The sequence below is a fragment of the Salmo salar genome, chromosome 01, assembly GCF_965601325.2.
Source record: "Salmo salar chromosome 01, fSalSal1, whole genome shotgun sequence".
Taxonomy (NCBI): domain Eukaryota; kingdom Metazoa; phylum Chordata; class Actinopteri; order Salmoniformes; family Salmonidae; genus Salmo; species Salmo salar.
In genome coordinates, this window is record NC_138291.1 from 173,472,306 (window position 1) to 173,490,754 (window position 18,449).

The 18,449-nt window shown below is 46.7% G+C and overlaps 1 protein-coding gene across 2 annotated transcripts in view; it reads right to left on the bottom strand.

Annotated features, from left to right (window-relative positions):
• LOC106571288 (3',5'-cyclic-AMP phosphodiesterase 4D) overlaps nucleotides 1-18,449 on the bottom strand; it is a 383,631-nt gene that overhangs the window by 307,433 nt on the left and 57,749 nt on the right. For both annotated transcript variants that reach the window (XM_014144187.3, XM_014144196.3), the window contains exon 3: nucleotides 9,536-9,759. In XM_014144187.3, the coding sequence (XP_013999662.1) occupies nucleotides 9,536-9,759 (224 nt within the window). The remainder of the gene's footprint in view (nucleotides 1-9,535; nucleotides 9,760-18,449) is intronic.

Sequence of the window (18,449 nt, forward strand, 5' to 3'; positions counted from 1 at the left end):
ATTGGGAATCATACAAAAAACCCAACATAGAAAAATTTAACTAGAATATACCCCCCAGTCACGCCCTGACCTACTCTACCATAGAAAATAAGAGCACTCAATGGTCAGGACGTGACAGTACCCACCCCCAAAGGTGCGGATTCCGGCCGCAAAACCTGAAACCAAGAGGGAGGGTTATTGGGGGTGTCTAGTGTTGGTGGTGGCTCTGGTGCAGGACGAAGAACCTTCTCATCCTGTGGATCCGCCAACATTGGAGGCGGCTCTGGTGCGGGACGCAGACCCCCCCCCGCGCGGAGCTCCCCCCACTTTCGTGGAACCGGACCGTGGATCGTCGCCGGAGGCTCCGGACCGTGGATCGTCGCCGGAGGCTCCGGACCGTGGATCGTCGCCGGAGGCTCCGGACCGTGGATCGTCGCCGGAGGCTCCGGACCGTGGATCGTCGCCGGAGGCTCCGGGCCGGGGATCGTCGCTGGAGGCTCCGGGCCATGGATCGTCGCTGGAGGCTTCGGGCCATGGATCGTCCCTGGAGGCTTCGAACGTGGAGCCGGAACAGGTCTCACCGGACTGAGGAGACATACTGGCAGCCTGATGCGGGGAGCTGCCACAGGACTTACCAGGCTGGGGAGACACACTGGAGGCCGAATACGTGGAGCAGGCACAGGGCGTACCAGGCTGGAGAGATGCACTGGAGACCGGATGCGTGGAGCAGGCACAGAATATACTGGGCCGTGGAGGCGCACTGGAGGTCTGGAGCGTAGGGCTAGCATAACCCGTCCTGGCTGGATGCTCACTTTAGCCCGGCAAGTGCGGGGCGCTGGCACAGGACGCACTGGGCTGTGAAGGCGCACTGGCGACACAGTGCGTAGAGTTGGCGCATGATATCCTGGACCAAGGAGGCATACTGGAGACCAGGAGCGCTGAGCCAGCACAACCCGTCCTGGCTGAATGCTCACTTTAGCCCGGCAAATGCAGGGAGCCAGCAACGAGCGCACCGGGCTGTGAATGCGGACTGGGGATACCGTACGCATCACCGCATAACAAGGTGCCTGACTGGTCACACGCTCCCCACGGTATGCTCGGGGAGTTGGCTCAGGTCTAAACCCTGACTCTGCCAATCTCCCCGTGTGCCCCCCAAAAATGTTTGGGGGGAGCTGCCTCTCGGGCTTCCGTCGTTGCCGTGACTCCCGATCTCGTCGCCGTTCCTCCCTCGCTGCTTCCACCTGTTCTCCAGGATCCTTTGCCGTCCAGGATGTCCTCCCATGTCCACTCCTGGGCACGCTGCTTGGTCCTTTGGTGGTGGGAGATTCTGTGTCACGATCGTCGTAGGTAGGAGACCAAAGCGCTGCGTAGGTATCGTTCCACATCTTTTATTTTAATGTGAAACTTTGCAAAACAAACAATAAACTACAAACAAAACACAAACCGTGACGAAAGAGGTGCAACATGCACTAACTCAAAATAATCTCCCACAAACACAGATGGGGGAAAAAACAACTACTTAAATATGATCCCCAATTAGAGACAATGATGACCAGCTGCCTCTAATTGGAAATCATACAAAAACCCCAACATAGAAAAATTAAACTAGAATAAACCCCCCAGTCACGCCCTGACCTACTCTACCATAGAAAATAAGAGCACTCCATGGTCAGGACGTGACACACTGGAAGATTAATTCACCTTTAAGCAGGACAATAACCTAAAAGACAAGGCCTCATCTACAGTGGAGTTGCTTATGAAGAAGACAGTGAATGTTCCTGAGTGGACAAGTTACAGTTTTGACTTGAAAATAGTTGTCTAGCGATGATCAACAACCAATTTGGCATACTTTTTAAAATAATAATTGGCAAATGTTGTACAATCCAGGTATGGAAAGCTCTTAGACTTGCCCAGAAAGACTCACAGCTGTAATCGCTGCCAAAGGTGCTTCTACAATGTATTGACTCAGCGATGTGAATACTTAAGTAAATGAGCTATTTCTGTATTTTAATTTTCAATGCATTTGCAAAGATTTATAAAAACATGTTTTCACTTTGTCATTATGGGGTATTTAATCAATTTAGAATTCAGGCTGTAACACAACAAAATGTGGAATAAATCAAGGGGTATGAATACTTTCTGAAGGCACTGTATTTATAGTCCAGACTCTGACATTGCTCGTTCTGATATTTCTTTATTTTTATTTTTTGTATGTGTTATTTTGTTATGCTAGGTGTTACTGTTGGAACTAGAAAAACAAGCATTTTGCTGCACCTGCGAAAACATCTGCAAATATGTGTATGCTGACCAATACAATTTGATTTGTACACTGACATCCTCACACACCCCACAATCCATCAAAACTCCCATGCAACAACAAACTCCGGGGGCTGACCTTTTCAGATGAAACTGCCATTGTCAGAGATACTAGCAAAACACAGCTCTCCATCTTCTTTCTTTACGAGAAACCATGGAGTAATTGTTCATGAATGGGAATCATAGATCACTATTCCCATCTCATCTCCAGTTTCTCTCCAGACACTATCAATTCCTGAATATAAACCATGGCAAAGGTTTACACTCTCACAACTACAACGGGTTAGGAACGATGAAGTACACTAGAAATGGCACTTATAGTAATCCAACCAGTGTCATTCAGTATTCTCATGTATTGTCATAAATATGAATAACATGAGACTATGCTCACATCTACATGGCATCGTTTCAAGACCAACGGTATCATACAACCGAATCTAAATGAAGGGCGAGTCGCTGACCCAAAGAGAATTCGGCATGAGAGATCCTGATTGGCTTTGGATGTGTCTCAAATGGCACCCTATTCCCAGTATAGTGCACTACTTTTGACCAGGGCCCACAGGGTGGTACACTATAAGTGGTACACTATGTAGGAAACACTGTTCCCCCCCAAACTGGTCGATCTCCAAGGCATTCCAAGTCGATCGCAAAACATTTATGTAAACATTTGTGTTCCGGAACTCCAATTTGAGCAGCAGCAGCTGAAAAATGAGCTCCTACAAATATTGAAATTTACATGGTTTTTAGAGTGAAGTACATCGGAAAAAAGCAAAAGAAAACTGCAAGACTGAATAGGAGAAAAAACAAGCAACAAACAAAGAAGATAGGCTTTTGAAAAATAACTATTTTTCATAAAATTGTAGTTATCTTAGCTAGCTGAATTGTTTACCAGTTGCTAAGCAGTTGCTAGGGACTCTTTTGGAAGAAGCTAGCTAGCTAACGAAGAACAACAAAGAATATCTAGTTAACAGAAGAAAAGAAAGAGAAAATCAGGACAGAAGAAAAAGGATATCAAAGTGAAACAGTTCTCTAAAGACACAGGAGACAATAATACAAGAAACAACACTTCTGTAGCTTGTCAACTATGTGTCTGTCTATCCCTGTTCTCTCCTCTCTGCACAGGCCATACAAACGCTTCACACCGCGTGGCCGCTGCCACTCCAACCTGGTGGTCCCAGCGCGCACGACCCACGTGGAGTTCCAGGTCTCCGGCAGCCTCTGGAACTGCCGGTCTGCAGCCAACAAGGCTGAGTTCATCTCAGCCTATGCTACCCTCCAGTCCCTAGACTTCCTGGCGCTGACGGAAACATGGATTACCACAGATAACACTGCTACTCCTACTGCTCTCTCTTCGTCTGCCCACGTGTTCTCGCATACCCCTAGAGCATCGAGCCAGCGGGGTGGTGGCACTGGAATCCTCATCTCTCCCAAGTGGACATTCTCTCTTTCTCCCCTGACCAATCTGTCTATCTCCTCATTTGAATTCCATGCTGTCACAGTTACCAGCCCTTTCAAGCTTAACATCCTTATCATTTATCGCCCTCCAGGTTCCCTTGGAGAGTTCATCAATGAGCTTGACGCCTTGATAAGTTCCTTTCCTGAGGATGGCTCACCTCTCACAGTTCTGGGTGACTTTAACCTCCCCACGTCTACCTTTGACTCATTCCTCTCTGCCTCCTTCTTTCCACTCCTCTCCTCTTTTGACCTCACCCTCTCACCTTCCCCCCCTACTCACAAGGCAGGCAATACGCTTGACCTCATCTTTACTAGATGCTGTTCTTCCACTAATCTCATTGCAACTCCCCTCCAAATCTCCGACCACTACCTTGTATCCTTTTCCCTCTTGCTCTCATCCAACACTTCTCACTCTGCCCCTACTCGGATGGTATTGCGCCGTCCCAAACTTCGCTCTCTCTCTCCCGCTACTCTCTCCTCTTCCATCCTATCATCTCTTCCCTCTGCTCAAACCTTCTCCAACCTATCTCCTGATTCTGCCTCCTCAACCCTCCTCTCCTCCCTTTCTGCATCCTTTGATTTTCTCTGTCCCCTATCCTCCAGGCCGGCTCGGTCCTCCCCTCCTGCTCCGTGGGTCGACGACTCACTACGAGCTCACAGAACAGGGCTCCGGGCAGCCGAGCGGAAATGGAGGAAAACTCGCCTCCCTGCGGACCTGGCATCCTTTCACTCACTCCTCTCTACATTCTCCTCTTCTGTCTCTGCTGCTAAAGCCACTTTCTACCACTCTAAATTCCAAGCATCTGCCTCTAACCCTAGGAAGCTCTTTGCTACCTTCTCCTCCCTCCTGAATCCTCCTCCCCCTCCCCCCCTCCTCCCTCTCTGCGGATGACTTCGTCAACCATTTTGAAAAGAAGGTTGACGATATCCGATCCTCGTTTGCTAAGTCAAACGACACCGTTGGTCCTGCTCACACTGCCCTACCCTGTGCTTTGACCTCTTTCTCCCCTCTCTCTCCAGATGAAATCTCGCGTCTTGTGACGGCCGGCCGCCCAACAACCTGCCCACTTGACCCTATCCCCTCCTCTCTTCTCCAGACCATTTCCGGAGACCTTCTCCCCTTCCTCACCTCGCTCATCAACTCATCCTTGACCGCTGGCTATGTCCCTTCCGTCTTCAAGAGAGCGAGAGTTGCACCCCTTCTGAAAAAACCTACACTCGATCCCTCCGATGTCAACAACTACAGACCAGTATCCCTTCTTTCTTTTCTCTCCAAAACTCTTGAACGTGCCGTCCTTGGCCAGCTCTCCTGCTATCTCTCTCAGAATGACCTTCTTGATCCTAATCAGTCAGGTTTCAAGACTGGGCATTCAACTGAGACTGCTCTTCTCTGTGTCACGGAGGCTCTCCGCACTGCTAAAGCTAACTCTCTCTCCTCTGCTCTCATACTTCTAGACCTATCTGCTGCCTTTGATACTGTGAACCATCAGATCCTCCTCTCCACCCTCTCCGAGTTGGGCATCTCCGGCGCGGCCCACGCTTGGATTGCGTCCTACCTGACAGGTCGCTCCTACCAGGTGGCGTGGCGAGAATCTGTCTCCGCACCATGCGCTCTCACCACTGGTGTCCCCCAGGGCTCTGTTCTAGGCCCTCTCCTATTCTCGCTATACACCAAGTCACTTGGCTCTGTCATATCCTCACATGGTCTCTCCTATCATTGCTATGCAGACGACACACAATTAATCTTCTCCTTTCCCCCTTCTGATAACCAGGCGGCGAATCGCATCTCTGCATGTCTGTCAGACATATCAGTGTGGATGACGGATCACCAGCTCAAGCTGAACCTCGGCAAGACGGAGCTGCTCTTCCTCCCGGGGAAGGACTGCCCGTTCCATGATCTCGCCATCACGGTTGACAACTCCCTTGTGTCCTCCTCCCAGAGTGCTAAGAACCTTGGCGTGATCCTGGACAACACCCTGTCGTTCTCCACTAACATCAAGGCGGCGACCCGATCCTGTAGGTTCATGCTCTACAACATTCGCAGAGTACAACCCTGCCTCACACAGGAAGCGGCGCAGGTCCTAATCCAGGCACTTGTCATCTCCCGTCTGGATTACTGCAACTCGCTGTTGGCTGGGTTCCCTGCCTGTGCCATTAAACCCCTACAACTCATCCAGAACGCCGCAGCCCGTCTGGTGTTCAACCTTCCCAAGTTCTCTCACGTCACCCCGCTCCTCCGCTCTCTCCACTGGCTTCCAGTTGAAGCTCGCATCCGCTACAAGACCATGGTGATTGCCTACGGAGCTGTGAAGGGAACGCCACCTCCATACCTTCAGGCTCTGATCAGGCCCTACACCCAAACAAGGGCACTGCGTTCATCCACCACTGGCCTGCTGGCCCCCCTACCTCTGAGGAAGCACAGTTCCCGCTCAGCCCAGTTAAAACTGTTCGCTGCTCTGGCACCCCAATGGTGGAACAAGCTCCCTCACGACGCCAGGACAGCGGAGTCAATCACCACCTTCCGGAGACACCTGAAACCCCACCTCTTTAAGGAATACCTAGGATAGGATAAAGTAATCCTTCTAACCCCCCCCCCCCCCCCCCCTTAAAATATTTAGATGCACTATTGTAAAGTGGTTGTTCCACTGGATATCATAAGGTGAATGCACCATTTTGTAAGTCGCTCTGGATAAGAGCGTCTGCTAAATGACTTAAATGTAAATGTAAATATGTAAATGTAAAAACAAAACTATGATAAAGCCTTGTGTTCCTATTTTTTGTTAATCGTCTCGGGCTGTTGGCGGTAAGTGCACCCGATTCAGATGCCCTGCGCGCTGGGTAGGAGAACAACTTCTGCCTTCCCGGAGGGCCCAGAGAGCAAATCAAGTACACTGTAGGCCTAACGCAGGCCAAACGGATGGCTCAGATGACCGTGTCTGCAGTAACGTAGCAGGCATTAAAGAAAGCTACAGCAAAGTTGGTACTGTGAGATTTTAAAACGTTTAAAACCATGATTAGAGAGAGACTGTCAACGAATACAGCAAAGAGATGCTGTTTTTATGAGGGAGTTCATGTTTAAGTTCTTACTCAGCTGTCACGACTTCCGCCGAAGTCGGTTCCCCTCCTTGTTCGGGCGGCGACGTCACCGGTCTTCTAGCCATCGCCGATCCACCTTTCATTTTCCATTTGTTTTGTCTTGTTTTCCCACACACCTGGTTTACATTTCCCTCATTACTTGTCATGTATTTAACCCTCTGTTCCCCCCCATGTCTGTGTGTGAAATTGTTTATTGTCAAGGTTGGCACGCTTCCGGCTGGTTTGCGCCGGGTTTTGTTTTATTACCCGTGCTTTGTGGCAGCCGGTATTTTGTACTTTGGTTTTGTACTTTGTGCTGCCTTACTTATTCGATTGGGCATTTGACGTGGTTGCGTTCTGTTCAGATGATTGCCTAAGTAAAGTGCTTTGTCCACTCATCTCAGCTCTCCTGCGCCTGACTCCCATGCACCAGCTACACTCACCCCTTGACATCGGCACTGTCAACACTTTGTATTCAATACTTTTATAAGCCATAAAATGCACGTTCTTCCTATTTCCACTCAGTGCTACAACAAGCACTGCAGCAGTAATGAATGAGTAGGAAAGTGAAACCTATAGGCTTGTGTTATTAGCGGCTTGGGTCTTTTTTAATATCGAGGAATATTTCACTTCCTCTGTTCATAGGAGTAACAACATGAATTCGTGCATGAGGCAGAAATAATGTGGTGCGACTTGAGTTTCGCCATTAGATGGAAGACAGGGTCCCTTTTAGGTCAGTGTCAGCAGAGGAAAGGGAGAGCGGAGGGATGTTGAGATGCTGCTCTCACCCTCCGCTGAGACTGACAATCAGATGCAGGCACCATCAGCCAAGTAAAATAAAAAATAAAAAGCTAATTATTTAAATGTATGCTCACTCAGCTGTGCCTCACAAGTAATACAACAACGGATCTATTACCAGTGTGATCATATAGCCTACCTCAAAATGGCTCGAACAACAATGCATTGGCAGGGCAATTCAAGCAAAGATAATATATGGTCATCATTTATTGGGCCTATAGCTTACTGCACAAACGTCATTGCTGCAGTACTGTTTTTAATTGGTTAATGTTGCATAGGCTTACGTTTTTGAAGTCATGTAAAAAATAAAAAAATCTGAGCGGTAGATCTCGGTTTGCACTTTGACTCAGAAAAGTTGGACCACTGTTCTAGAGTTTTCCCTGTTAACACTATGAACGTTTCCCTTTACTGTGGCAACTGTGATCGAATCAACGCAATATTAGCCACTTTCAATGCAACATACCAAAACTAAATGAACTATGCAAGATAATTTGTTAACATTTGAGCTGACACTCTTATCCAGAGCAACTTACAGGAGCAATTAGGGTTAAGTGCCTGGCTCAAGAGCACGTTGGCAGATTTTTCAAATAATTGGTTCAGGGATTCAAACCAGCAATCTTTCAGTTACTGGCCCAATGCTCTAACCACTAGGCTACTTGCCGTCCCTGTTGTTGGCAGAACGCATCGGTGTAGGATTCTATTGCATTGACACGCACTACTCAGCCCGTATTCTACACAGACCTGTGCGACATAAACAATTAGAGCTGCAGTAGGTCTATATGCAAATAGACCATTGCCATATATGGATCTGTGCCATTTACTTTGAACTGGACTGTGTTTACAGCATAAGCGGTCATGAGTAGATGTGATTGTTTTGAGATCATAGCGAGAGCTGCATGTTGCCACGTGTGCACATTTTGTTCATATCCTTTGCTAGTATCCTAGTTAGTGAGTTATTAGTCCAGTTATAGATAATTTAGAGTCAGTAATAGGAGAGTGATTGCTTCCTACAATAGCACGAAAGGTATACATTTCTAGACTGAAAAGAGAGTCAGGTAAAGAGATTTTTTTTTTTGTCTCACACACCCACAAAAATAAATTATGGGTGGATAAACCATAGCTGCAACTATAAGTAAGAGGGAGAACGATTGCTGTGCCAAGGTGCACATAGCGAATCTAGAAATAATAAAAAGGTATATTAACAGTTAGGACTATAACAAAGGTTCTATCTACCTGTGAAACTATTCTGCAGAGAGGAAAACAAGGGCAAATCAATTTTGTGAGGACCTTTTGAAGTTGACACTGACACACAAAGTGTGTGGACATTGAAAGAGCTGACCGTGGCTTGAAGTGGAGAGATTGCAGTTTTCTGGCTGAAGGACACTGTGTTCTTCAAATCAAAACCCAGTAGTATATGTTTGCATTGATGAGTCACACGTAGACACATCACGCTCAAAGTAAAGCTGATCACATTTAACACGAGTCACCAAAATGCTTATTGCCTACTGTATGTCATCCACAGGCTTTCAAGGGGCAACTACCATCGTAATTCAGACTAGAGTTTAATGTCTTTGTGCTGTCTGAATGGAGAGCAGATTGCATCCACTCCATGATTGTAAATTACAAAGACCATATGCATTTATACTCACACATATACTGACACACATAGCCAGACATTTTAAGGAGCACAGATACACACACACACACACACACACACACACACACACACACTCAATACTGAAAAGACCACTAAAGCTTCCCTGAGTCTCCTTGTCTGACTCTTTCACTGTCTCTCTCCCTCTCTCGCTCACCCACCTGTCTCGTTCTCCCTCTCTCACACACACATCATTCCACATCCCATGACCCTGCCACCAGACCTTTGTCTCCACATGCAGTCTCCTGTCTCGCCTACCTGCTGGTGTCTGCTGAGGTGATGGCGATGAGCGGGGGGATCCTGAGGGCGAGGCTAGTGGGCCGAGGGATCTGCTCCGTCTCTGGCCTCGGGGCCCAGTCACGCTGCTCCGCCTGCCTAAAGGCCAATGGGGGAAGCTGCAGGTTCCGGCAGGAGAGCCTCCGCACCTGGAAAGTCTCCATCTCCACGCCCAGACCTGGCTCTGGAGAGTCATCGTCAGAAACCTGCAGGGGACGGGAGAGAGCAGGACCTCCATAAATGATCAGAGATCTTATTCAAGGCTATTTGTCACATCCTGACCAGTAAAAGGGGTCATTTGTCATTGTAGTATGGTCAGGGCGTGGCAGGGGGTGTTGTTTTGGGGTTGGTTTGTTTCACGGGGATTTGTTCTAGTTTTCATTTTCTATGTTCATTTTCTATGTGTGGCCGAGTATGGTTTCCAATCAGAGGCAGGTGTCTTTCGTTGTCTCTGATTGGAAGCCATACTTAGGCAGCCTGTTTTTTCCTTTGGGTTTGTGGGTGGTTGTTTTTTCGTATAGTCCGTTACCTTACGGAACTGTCGTATGTCGTTGTGTTATGTCGTTGTGTTATATTTTGTTTAAGTGTTCACCTTATCTAAATAAAAGAAGATGAGCACTCAACACGCTGCGTTTTGGTCCGCTCCTTCCGACAGATGTGACACTATTAAAGAGAAGGTTTGAATCTGGGGCTGTATAATAGGTCAATGTTATGAAGAAATGTGTTAATTCAGACTATTCTATTGATTAATATCAATCAGAATGCTCAATATAAGGCGAGATAGACAGCAAGGTTTATACAAATCTCCGCTGTTGAAAACTAAATGTTAGTCTAAGATAAATGTGAGATAATGTCTAGATGCTTTTTATAGAGATCAAGTGGAGATCAACTTTATAAATGCATTGGCAGGGCTGATGAGACAGTGGATTGCGCAGTCAGATGGAACAGAGTAAATAGGCATTTTAATGTCATAGATTTAGCTGGTGGTAACTTGTGGAATAGACAGTGGCTGGAATGCGGTTTGAACCAATCAGAATTCAGGATTAAACCCACCCGTTGTATGATGATGATTATTATCAATCAGAATGCTAAACAGAAGATGAGTAAGGGTAATACGCGAAGGTGTTATGTCTGGACTTAGTGTACTCCAGTTATGTTTCCTATGAGAGTGGTTTTACCTCAGAATACAGATTCAGATTGTATTTTCTGTCAAGTTGTCAGTTTGTTTGGCGAAGTCCAGTAGGTTATCTAATTGTCAGTCAGGGAGGCACAGTACTCTAAATGCAAGATAGGTGAAACTCATAATAGATGACTGTTCCTCCCTGCAGTTCAACAAAATAGATATTTGATGCAGGATCAAATTAGTATGGTGGCGCCATCCCAAGGCTGATTTTCAGTTTTGAGCATGAATTCATTTCCATCTAGGCCAAGAGCCCCACCAGGGATTAAATGTCATCTAAAGATGTGATCTTTGGTTCATATTGGATGTACGTGACTTTAATTAATGGGAAGGTTAAACTGAGATGATCCATAGAGGAGCCTGCTTGTGCTTCGAATTGTAAAATAAGTGTACCCTGCATTCATACGGTCTACAGTACAAATATAATTAGAACATGTCTTTTCTGAAAACCATTGGTATTACTAGGATGCAGACTGACTCATATTGTAAAGGTTGGCATTCTGGACAGAAAGTCAAGGCAGCATCATATCAACCAGTCACAGCATCTTCCAGCAGTATAAACTATGATGAAGCAATGATAATAAACTATTTTTAATGAATATGAAACATTTCTGATTGCACACACCAAGCACAAGCGCACCACTTTACAGTCATGTTCAAATGCATATAACAAACACAATGGATTTCGCTGTATTTCGCAATCCGCGAAAATAGACTGTTTCTTGTGAAGACATTTTGAGAATCAGGAAACAAAATGAGGTGAGCACTAACAAGGCAATTTACAGTGCTGGCACAAACGTATACCTCCAGGCTTTAACTGCACAACCATGTGGTCAAATGGTGACGGGGGGAATCAGAGAGCAATTCCACACAGGTCTGAATGAAGACGTATTCACATTTCACACAAACAGTGTAATATAATGTGAAGGCTATCAATGGAATATCACTGGTAGGAATATTCAGTCAATGTTCTACAGGTCCTAGACTACAGCGACATCATCTATATGAATGCAGCTGCCAATACACTGAAACCATTGGATGCAGTTTATCACAGCGCTTTATTACGGGTCGACAGGTTCAGTACACATCACTGCATTCTATATCAGAAAGCAGGTTGGCCCTCTTTGAAGTCTCGCAGATCGATGCACTGCTCTCTTTTTGTTTCTAAGATTATTTTACAAAAACTCCCGTTGTACCTAACATCATTAATGTAACGGTCGTCGTACGTAGTGGACCAAGGCGCAGCGGGTTGAGTGCTCATAGTGACTTTATTGAACACGTAACAAACAAAACGATCGAACGAACAGGATTGCAGGCTAAACACACAGTTATGCAACAACAACTTCCCACCAAGGGACAGGTGAAACAGGGCTACCTAAGTATGACTCTCAATCAGCAACAACGATGTACAGCTGTTCCTGATTGAGAGCCATACCAGGCCAAACAAAGAAATACACAACATAGAAAACCATAGAAATACAACACAAGAACATTACCCAAAAACCCCGGAACACATAAATCAAACACCCCTCTTACATAAATACATATCCCATTAAACCCCGAACCACAAAACAAATACCCCCCTGCCACGTCCTGACCAAACTACAATAACCAATAACCCCTTATACTGGTCAGGACGTGACAATTAATCACTTTTAGAAGTACAAGTTACCATACACGTTCTCAGGGACGGCTAACTCTGGAAATTCCATTGGTCTCTACAGAGTTAGGTAAATCAGAGTTTAGTTTTTTTGAACTCTCTCAAATTGGATGAATTGGTGCCATTTCAGACGGTTGATTGAGGACCTCTTTAACTAAGAATATGTTTGAAGAGTTTCATTCTAAAATGCTATACAGGATACAGTGAGGGAAATGTTGGTAAATGAGCTTTTATTGTTTGAAGAACTTATGAAAGACATTGGTGTTTTTTTTACTATTTAATCATGGCATAACTTGATGGTTTCATTTCAGAGACAAATAATCATGTTTTATGGAAAATGCTATCACTCTCAGACAAATGAGTAGTACTGCTAGGTTTTAAACAGTCAAATGTAACAAATAACTACATTTTTAATAAAGAACTGTACAAATGATACATTTGTGACATCAATATACACTGCTCAAAAAAATAAAAGGGAACACTTAAACAACACAATGTAACTCCAAGTCAATCACACTTCTGTGAAATCAAACTGTCCACTTAGGAAGCAACACTGATTGACAATACATTTCACATGCTGTTGTGCAAATGGAATAGACAACAGGTGGAAATTATAGGCAATTATCAAGACACCCCCAATAAAGGAGTGGTTCTGCAGGTGGTGACCACAGACCACTTCTCAGTTCCTATGCTTCCTGGCTGATGTTTTGGTCACTTTTGAATGCTGGCGGTGCTTTCACTCTAGTGGTAGCATGAGACGGAGTCTACAACCCACACAAGTGGCTCAGGTAGTGCAGCTCATCCAGGATGGCACATCAATGCAAGCTGTGGCAAGAAGGTTTGCTGTGTCTGTCAGCGTAGTGTCCAGAGCATGGAGGCGCTACCAGGAGACAGGCCAGTACATCAGGAGACGTGGAGGAGGTCGTAGGAGGGCAACAACCCAGCAGCAGGACCGCTACCTCCGCCTTTGTGCAAGGAGGAGCAGGAGGAGCACTGCCAGAGCCCTGCAAAATGACCTCCAGCAGGCCACAAATGTGCATGTGTCTGCTCAAATGGTCAGAAACAGACTCCATGAGGGTGGTATGAGGGCCCGATGTCCACAGGTGGGGGTTGTGCTTACAGCCCAACACCGTGCAGGACGTTTGGCATTTGCCAGAGAACACCAAGATTGACAAATTCGCCACTGGCGCCCCCTGTGCTCTTCACAGATGAAAGCAGGTTCACACTGAGCACATGTGACAGACATGACAGAGTCTGGAGACGCCGTGGAGAACGTTCTGCTGCCTGCAACATCCTCCAGCATGACCGGTTTGGCGGTGGGTCAGTCATGGTGTGGGGTGGCCTGACTGCCCATTAGGTACCAAGATGAGATCCTCAGACCCCTTGTGAGACCATATGCTGGTGCGGTTGGCCCTGGGTTCCTCCTAATGCAAGACAATGCTAGACCTCATGTGGCTGGAGTGTGTCAGCAGTTCCTGCAAGAGGAAGGCATTGATGCTATGGACTGGCCCGCCCGTTCCCCAGACCTGAATCCAATTGAGCACATCTGGGACATCATGTCTCGCTCCATCCACCAACGCCACGTTGCACCACAGACTGTCCAGGAGTTGGCGGATGCTTTAGTCCAGGTCTGGGAGGAGATCCCTCAGGAGACCATCCGCCACCTCATCAGGAGCATGCCCAGGCGTTGTAGGGAGGTCATACAGGCACGTGGAGGCCAAACACTACTGAGCCTCCTTTTGACTTGTTTTAAGGACATTACATCAAAGTTGGATCAGCCTGTAGTGTGGTTTTCCACTTTAATTTTGAGTGTGACTCCAAATCCAGACCTCCATGGGTTGATAAATTGGATTTCCATTGATTATTTTTGTGTGATTTTGTTGTCAGCACATTCAACTATGTAAAGAAAAAAGTATTTAATAAGATTATTTCATTCATTCAGATCTAGGATGTGTTATTTTAGTGTTCCCTTTATTTTTTTGAGCAGTATATATGTTTTTAAATATAAAAATATATATTTAATACAGTAATATGAGCTATGTACGTAAAACATTAACATTTGCCCTTTTCAGTAATTTAGCAGATGGTCTTATCTAAAGCAATTTACAGTAAGTGTACTCATCTTAAGATAACTAGGTGAGACAACCACATATCACACTCAAATAGGATGCGGACAACCCAGTAGATCACTGGGGCTGAGCTCCCTGCCATCCAGGATCTTTATACCAGGCAGTGTGAAAGGAAGGCCCGGAAAATCGTTAAAGACACCAACCACCCAAGCCATAGAATATTTACTCTGTTTCCGCACGGCAAGCGGTACCGGTGCATCAAGTCTGACATCAACAGGCTCCTGAACAGCTTCTATCCCCAAGCCATAAGACTGATAAATAGCAAACTAAATAGCTAACTAAATCATTTCTACACGGACTACTTGAGTTGACCTTTGTATTTTATTATTATTTTTGCACTGTCTCTATGCACACTCACAGGGCACTACACACTCACAGGGCACTACACACTCACAGGGCACTACACACTCACAGGGCACTACACACTCACAGGGCACTACACACTCACAGGGCACTACACACTCACAGGGCGCTACACACACACACACAGGACACTACACACTCACAGGGCACTACACACACACAGGGCACTACACACACACACACAGGGCACTACACACACACACACAGGACACTACACACACACACACACACTGGACACTACACACACACTCACAGGGCACTACACACTCACAGGGCGCTACACACACACACATAGGACACAGCACACTCACAGGGCACTATACACACACACACACAGGACACTACACACTCACAGGGCACTACACACTCACACTCACAGGGCGCTACACACACACACAGGACACTACACACTCACAGGGCGCTACACACTCACAGGGCACTACACACACACACAGGACACTACACACACAGGACACTACACACTCACAGGGCGCTACACACTCACAGGGCACTACACACACACACAGGACACTACACACACAGGACACTACACACTCACAGGGCACTACACACTCACAGGGCACTGCACACTCACAGGGCACTACACACACACACAGGGCACTACACACACACACACAGGGCACTACACACACACACACAGGGCACTACACACACACACAGGACACTACACACACACACACACGACACTACACACACACACACACACACACAGGACACTACACACTCACAGGGCACTACACACTCACAGGGTGCTACACACACACACACACACACAGGACACTACACACACACAGGACACTACACACACACACACACACAGGGCACTACACACTCACAGGGCACTACACACTCACAGGGCGCTACACACACACACACAGGACACTACACACTCACAGGGCACTACACACACACACACAGGACACTACACACTCACAGGGCACTACACAGGGCACTACACACTCACAGGGCACTACACACTCACAGGGCGCTACACACACACACACACAGGGCACTACACACACACACAGGACACTGCACACGCACAGGGCACTACACACTCACAGGGCACTACACACACACACACAGGACACTACACACTCACACACAGGACACTACACACTCACAGGGCACTACACACTCACAGGGCACTACACACACACAGGACACTACACACTCACAGGGCACTACACACACACACACAGGACACTACACACTCACAGGGCACTACACACACACTCACAGGGCACTACACACACACACACACACACACACACACACACACACACACACACACAGGACACTACACACACACAGGACACTACACACACACAGGGCACTACACACACACACACAGGACACTACACACTCACAGGGCGCTACACACTCACACTCACAGGGCACTACACACTCACAGGGCGCTACACACACACACAGGACACTACACACTCACAGGGCGCTACACACTCACAGGGCACTACACACACACACAGGACACTACACACACAGGACACTACACACACACAGGGCACTACACACTCACAGGGCACTACACACTCACAGGGCACTACACACACACACACAGGACACTACACACACACAGGACACTACACACTCACAGGGCACTACACACACACAGGGCACTACACACTCACAGGGCACTACACACACACACACAGGACACTACACACACACAGGACACTACACACTCACAGGGCACTACACACACACAGGGCACTACACACTCACAGGGCACTACACACACACACATACACAGGACACTACACACACACAGGACACTACACACACACAGGGCACTACACACTCACAGGGCACTACACACTCACAGGGCACTACACACACACACACAGGACACTACACACACACAGGGCACTACACACTCACAGGGCACTACACACATACACACAGGACACTACACACTCACAGGGCACTACACACTCACAGGGCACTACACACACACACACAGGACACTACACACTCACAGGGCACTACACACTCACAGGGCACTACACACTCACAGGGCACTACACACTCACAGGGCACTACACACACACACACAGGACACTACACACACACAGGACACTACACACTCACAGGACACTACACACACACAGGACACTACACACACACAGGACACTACACACTCACAGGGCGCTACACACTCACACTCACAGGGCACTACACACTCACACTCACAGGGCACCACACACTCACAGGGCGCTACACACTCACACTCACAGGGCACTACACACACACACACACAGGGCACTACACACTCACAGGGCACTACACACTCACAGGGCACTACACACACACAGGGCACTACACACACACACACAGGACACTACACACTCACAGGGCACTACACACACACAGGACACTACACACTCACAGGGCACTACACACTCACAGGGCACTACACACACACAGGGCGCTACACACTCACAGGGCGCTACACACACACAGGACACTACACACTCACAGGGCACTGCACACTCACAGGGCACTACACACACACACACACACACACACAGGGCACTACACACTCACAGGGCACTACACACACACAGGGCACTACACACTCACATGGCACTACACACTCACAGTGCACTACACACACTCACAGGGCACTGCACACTCATGCACACTGACACTCCCAACACACACACAAACACTCACTACATCATTTTCTCACACACACATACATTTATACTGACTACACATATGCACACCCACTCACAAACAATCATCATATACGCTGCTGTTACTCTGGTCATCATACATGTATATCCTGATGCCTAGTCACCTTACCCCTATACATATCTATCTCTATTGATCCAATATCCCCGGCCCATTGTAAATGTGTTACTGGAACTGACTGACCCTGTATATAGTATACTTACTTACTTTATCGTGTTCTTCTTATTTTTATATCTTGTGTGTTTTTGTTCTACCTTGTTATTTTTTTGTATTACATTGTTATTGATTACTGCATTGTTGGGGTTAGAGCTTGCAAGAAAGGCATTTCAGTGTACTTGTGCATGTGACATTAAAACGTAAAACTTGAAACTTGATACGAACATTCCATTCCAGCTAAACAATGGATAAATAGCTTTTTGCAACAACAAAAAAAAACATTTTCGTTCATCTCAAATCTATAAATAAAAAATCTGAGAACAGTAATATTTTACAAACACAAATGTAAAAAATTGGTGTATACAGTGTTTTGGAAATAAACTTTGTTTGTTTTATATGACTGTGTTTTGTATCTCTGCTTTGCTTTTCATATCGTATTAATGTGTATATTTTTGTAATTGTCACGTCCTGACCAGTAAAGGGGTTATTTGTTCTTATAGTTTGGTCAGGACGTGGCAGGGGGTATTTGTTTTATGTGGTTCAGGGTGCGTTTCTGTATGTGTTCATGTAGAGGGGGTATTTGGTTTATATGGTTCGGGGTGGTTGTGTATGTAGAGGGGTATTTGATTTATTCGTCCAGGGTTTTGGTTATTGTTCTATGTTAGTTTA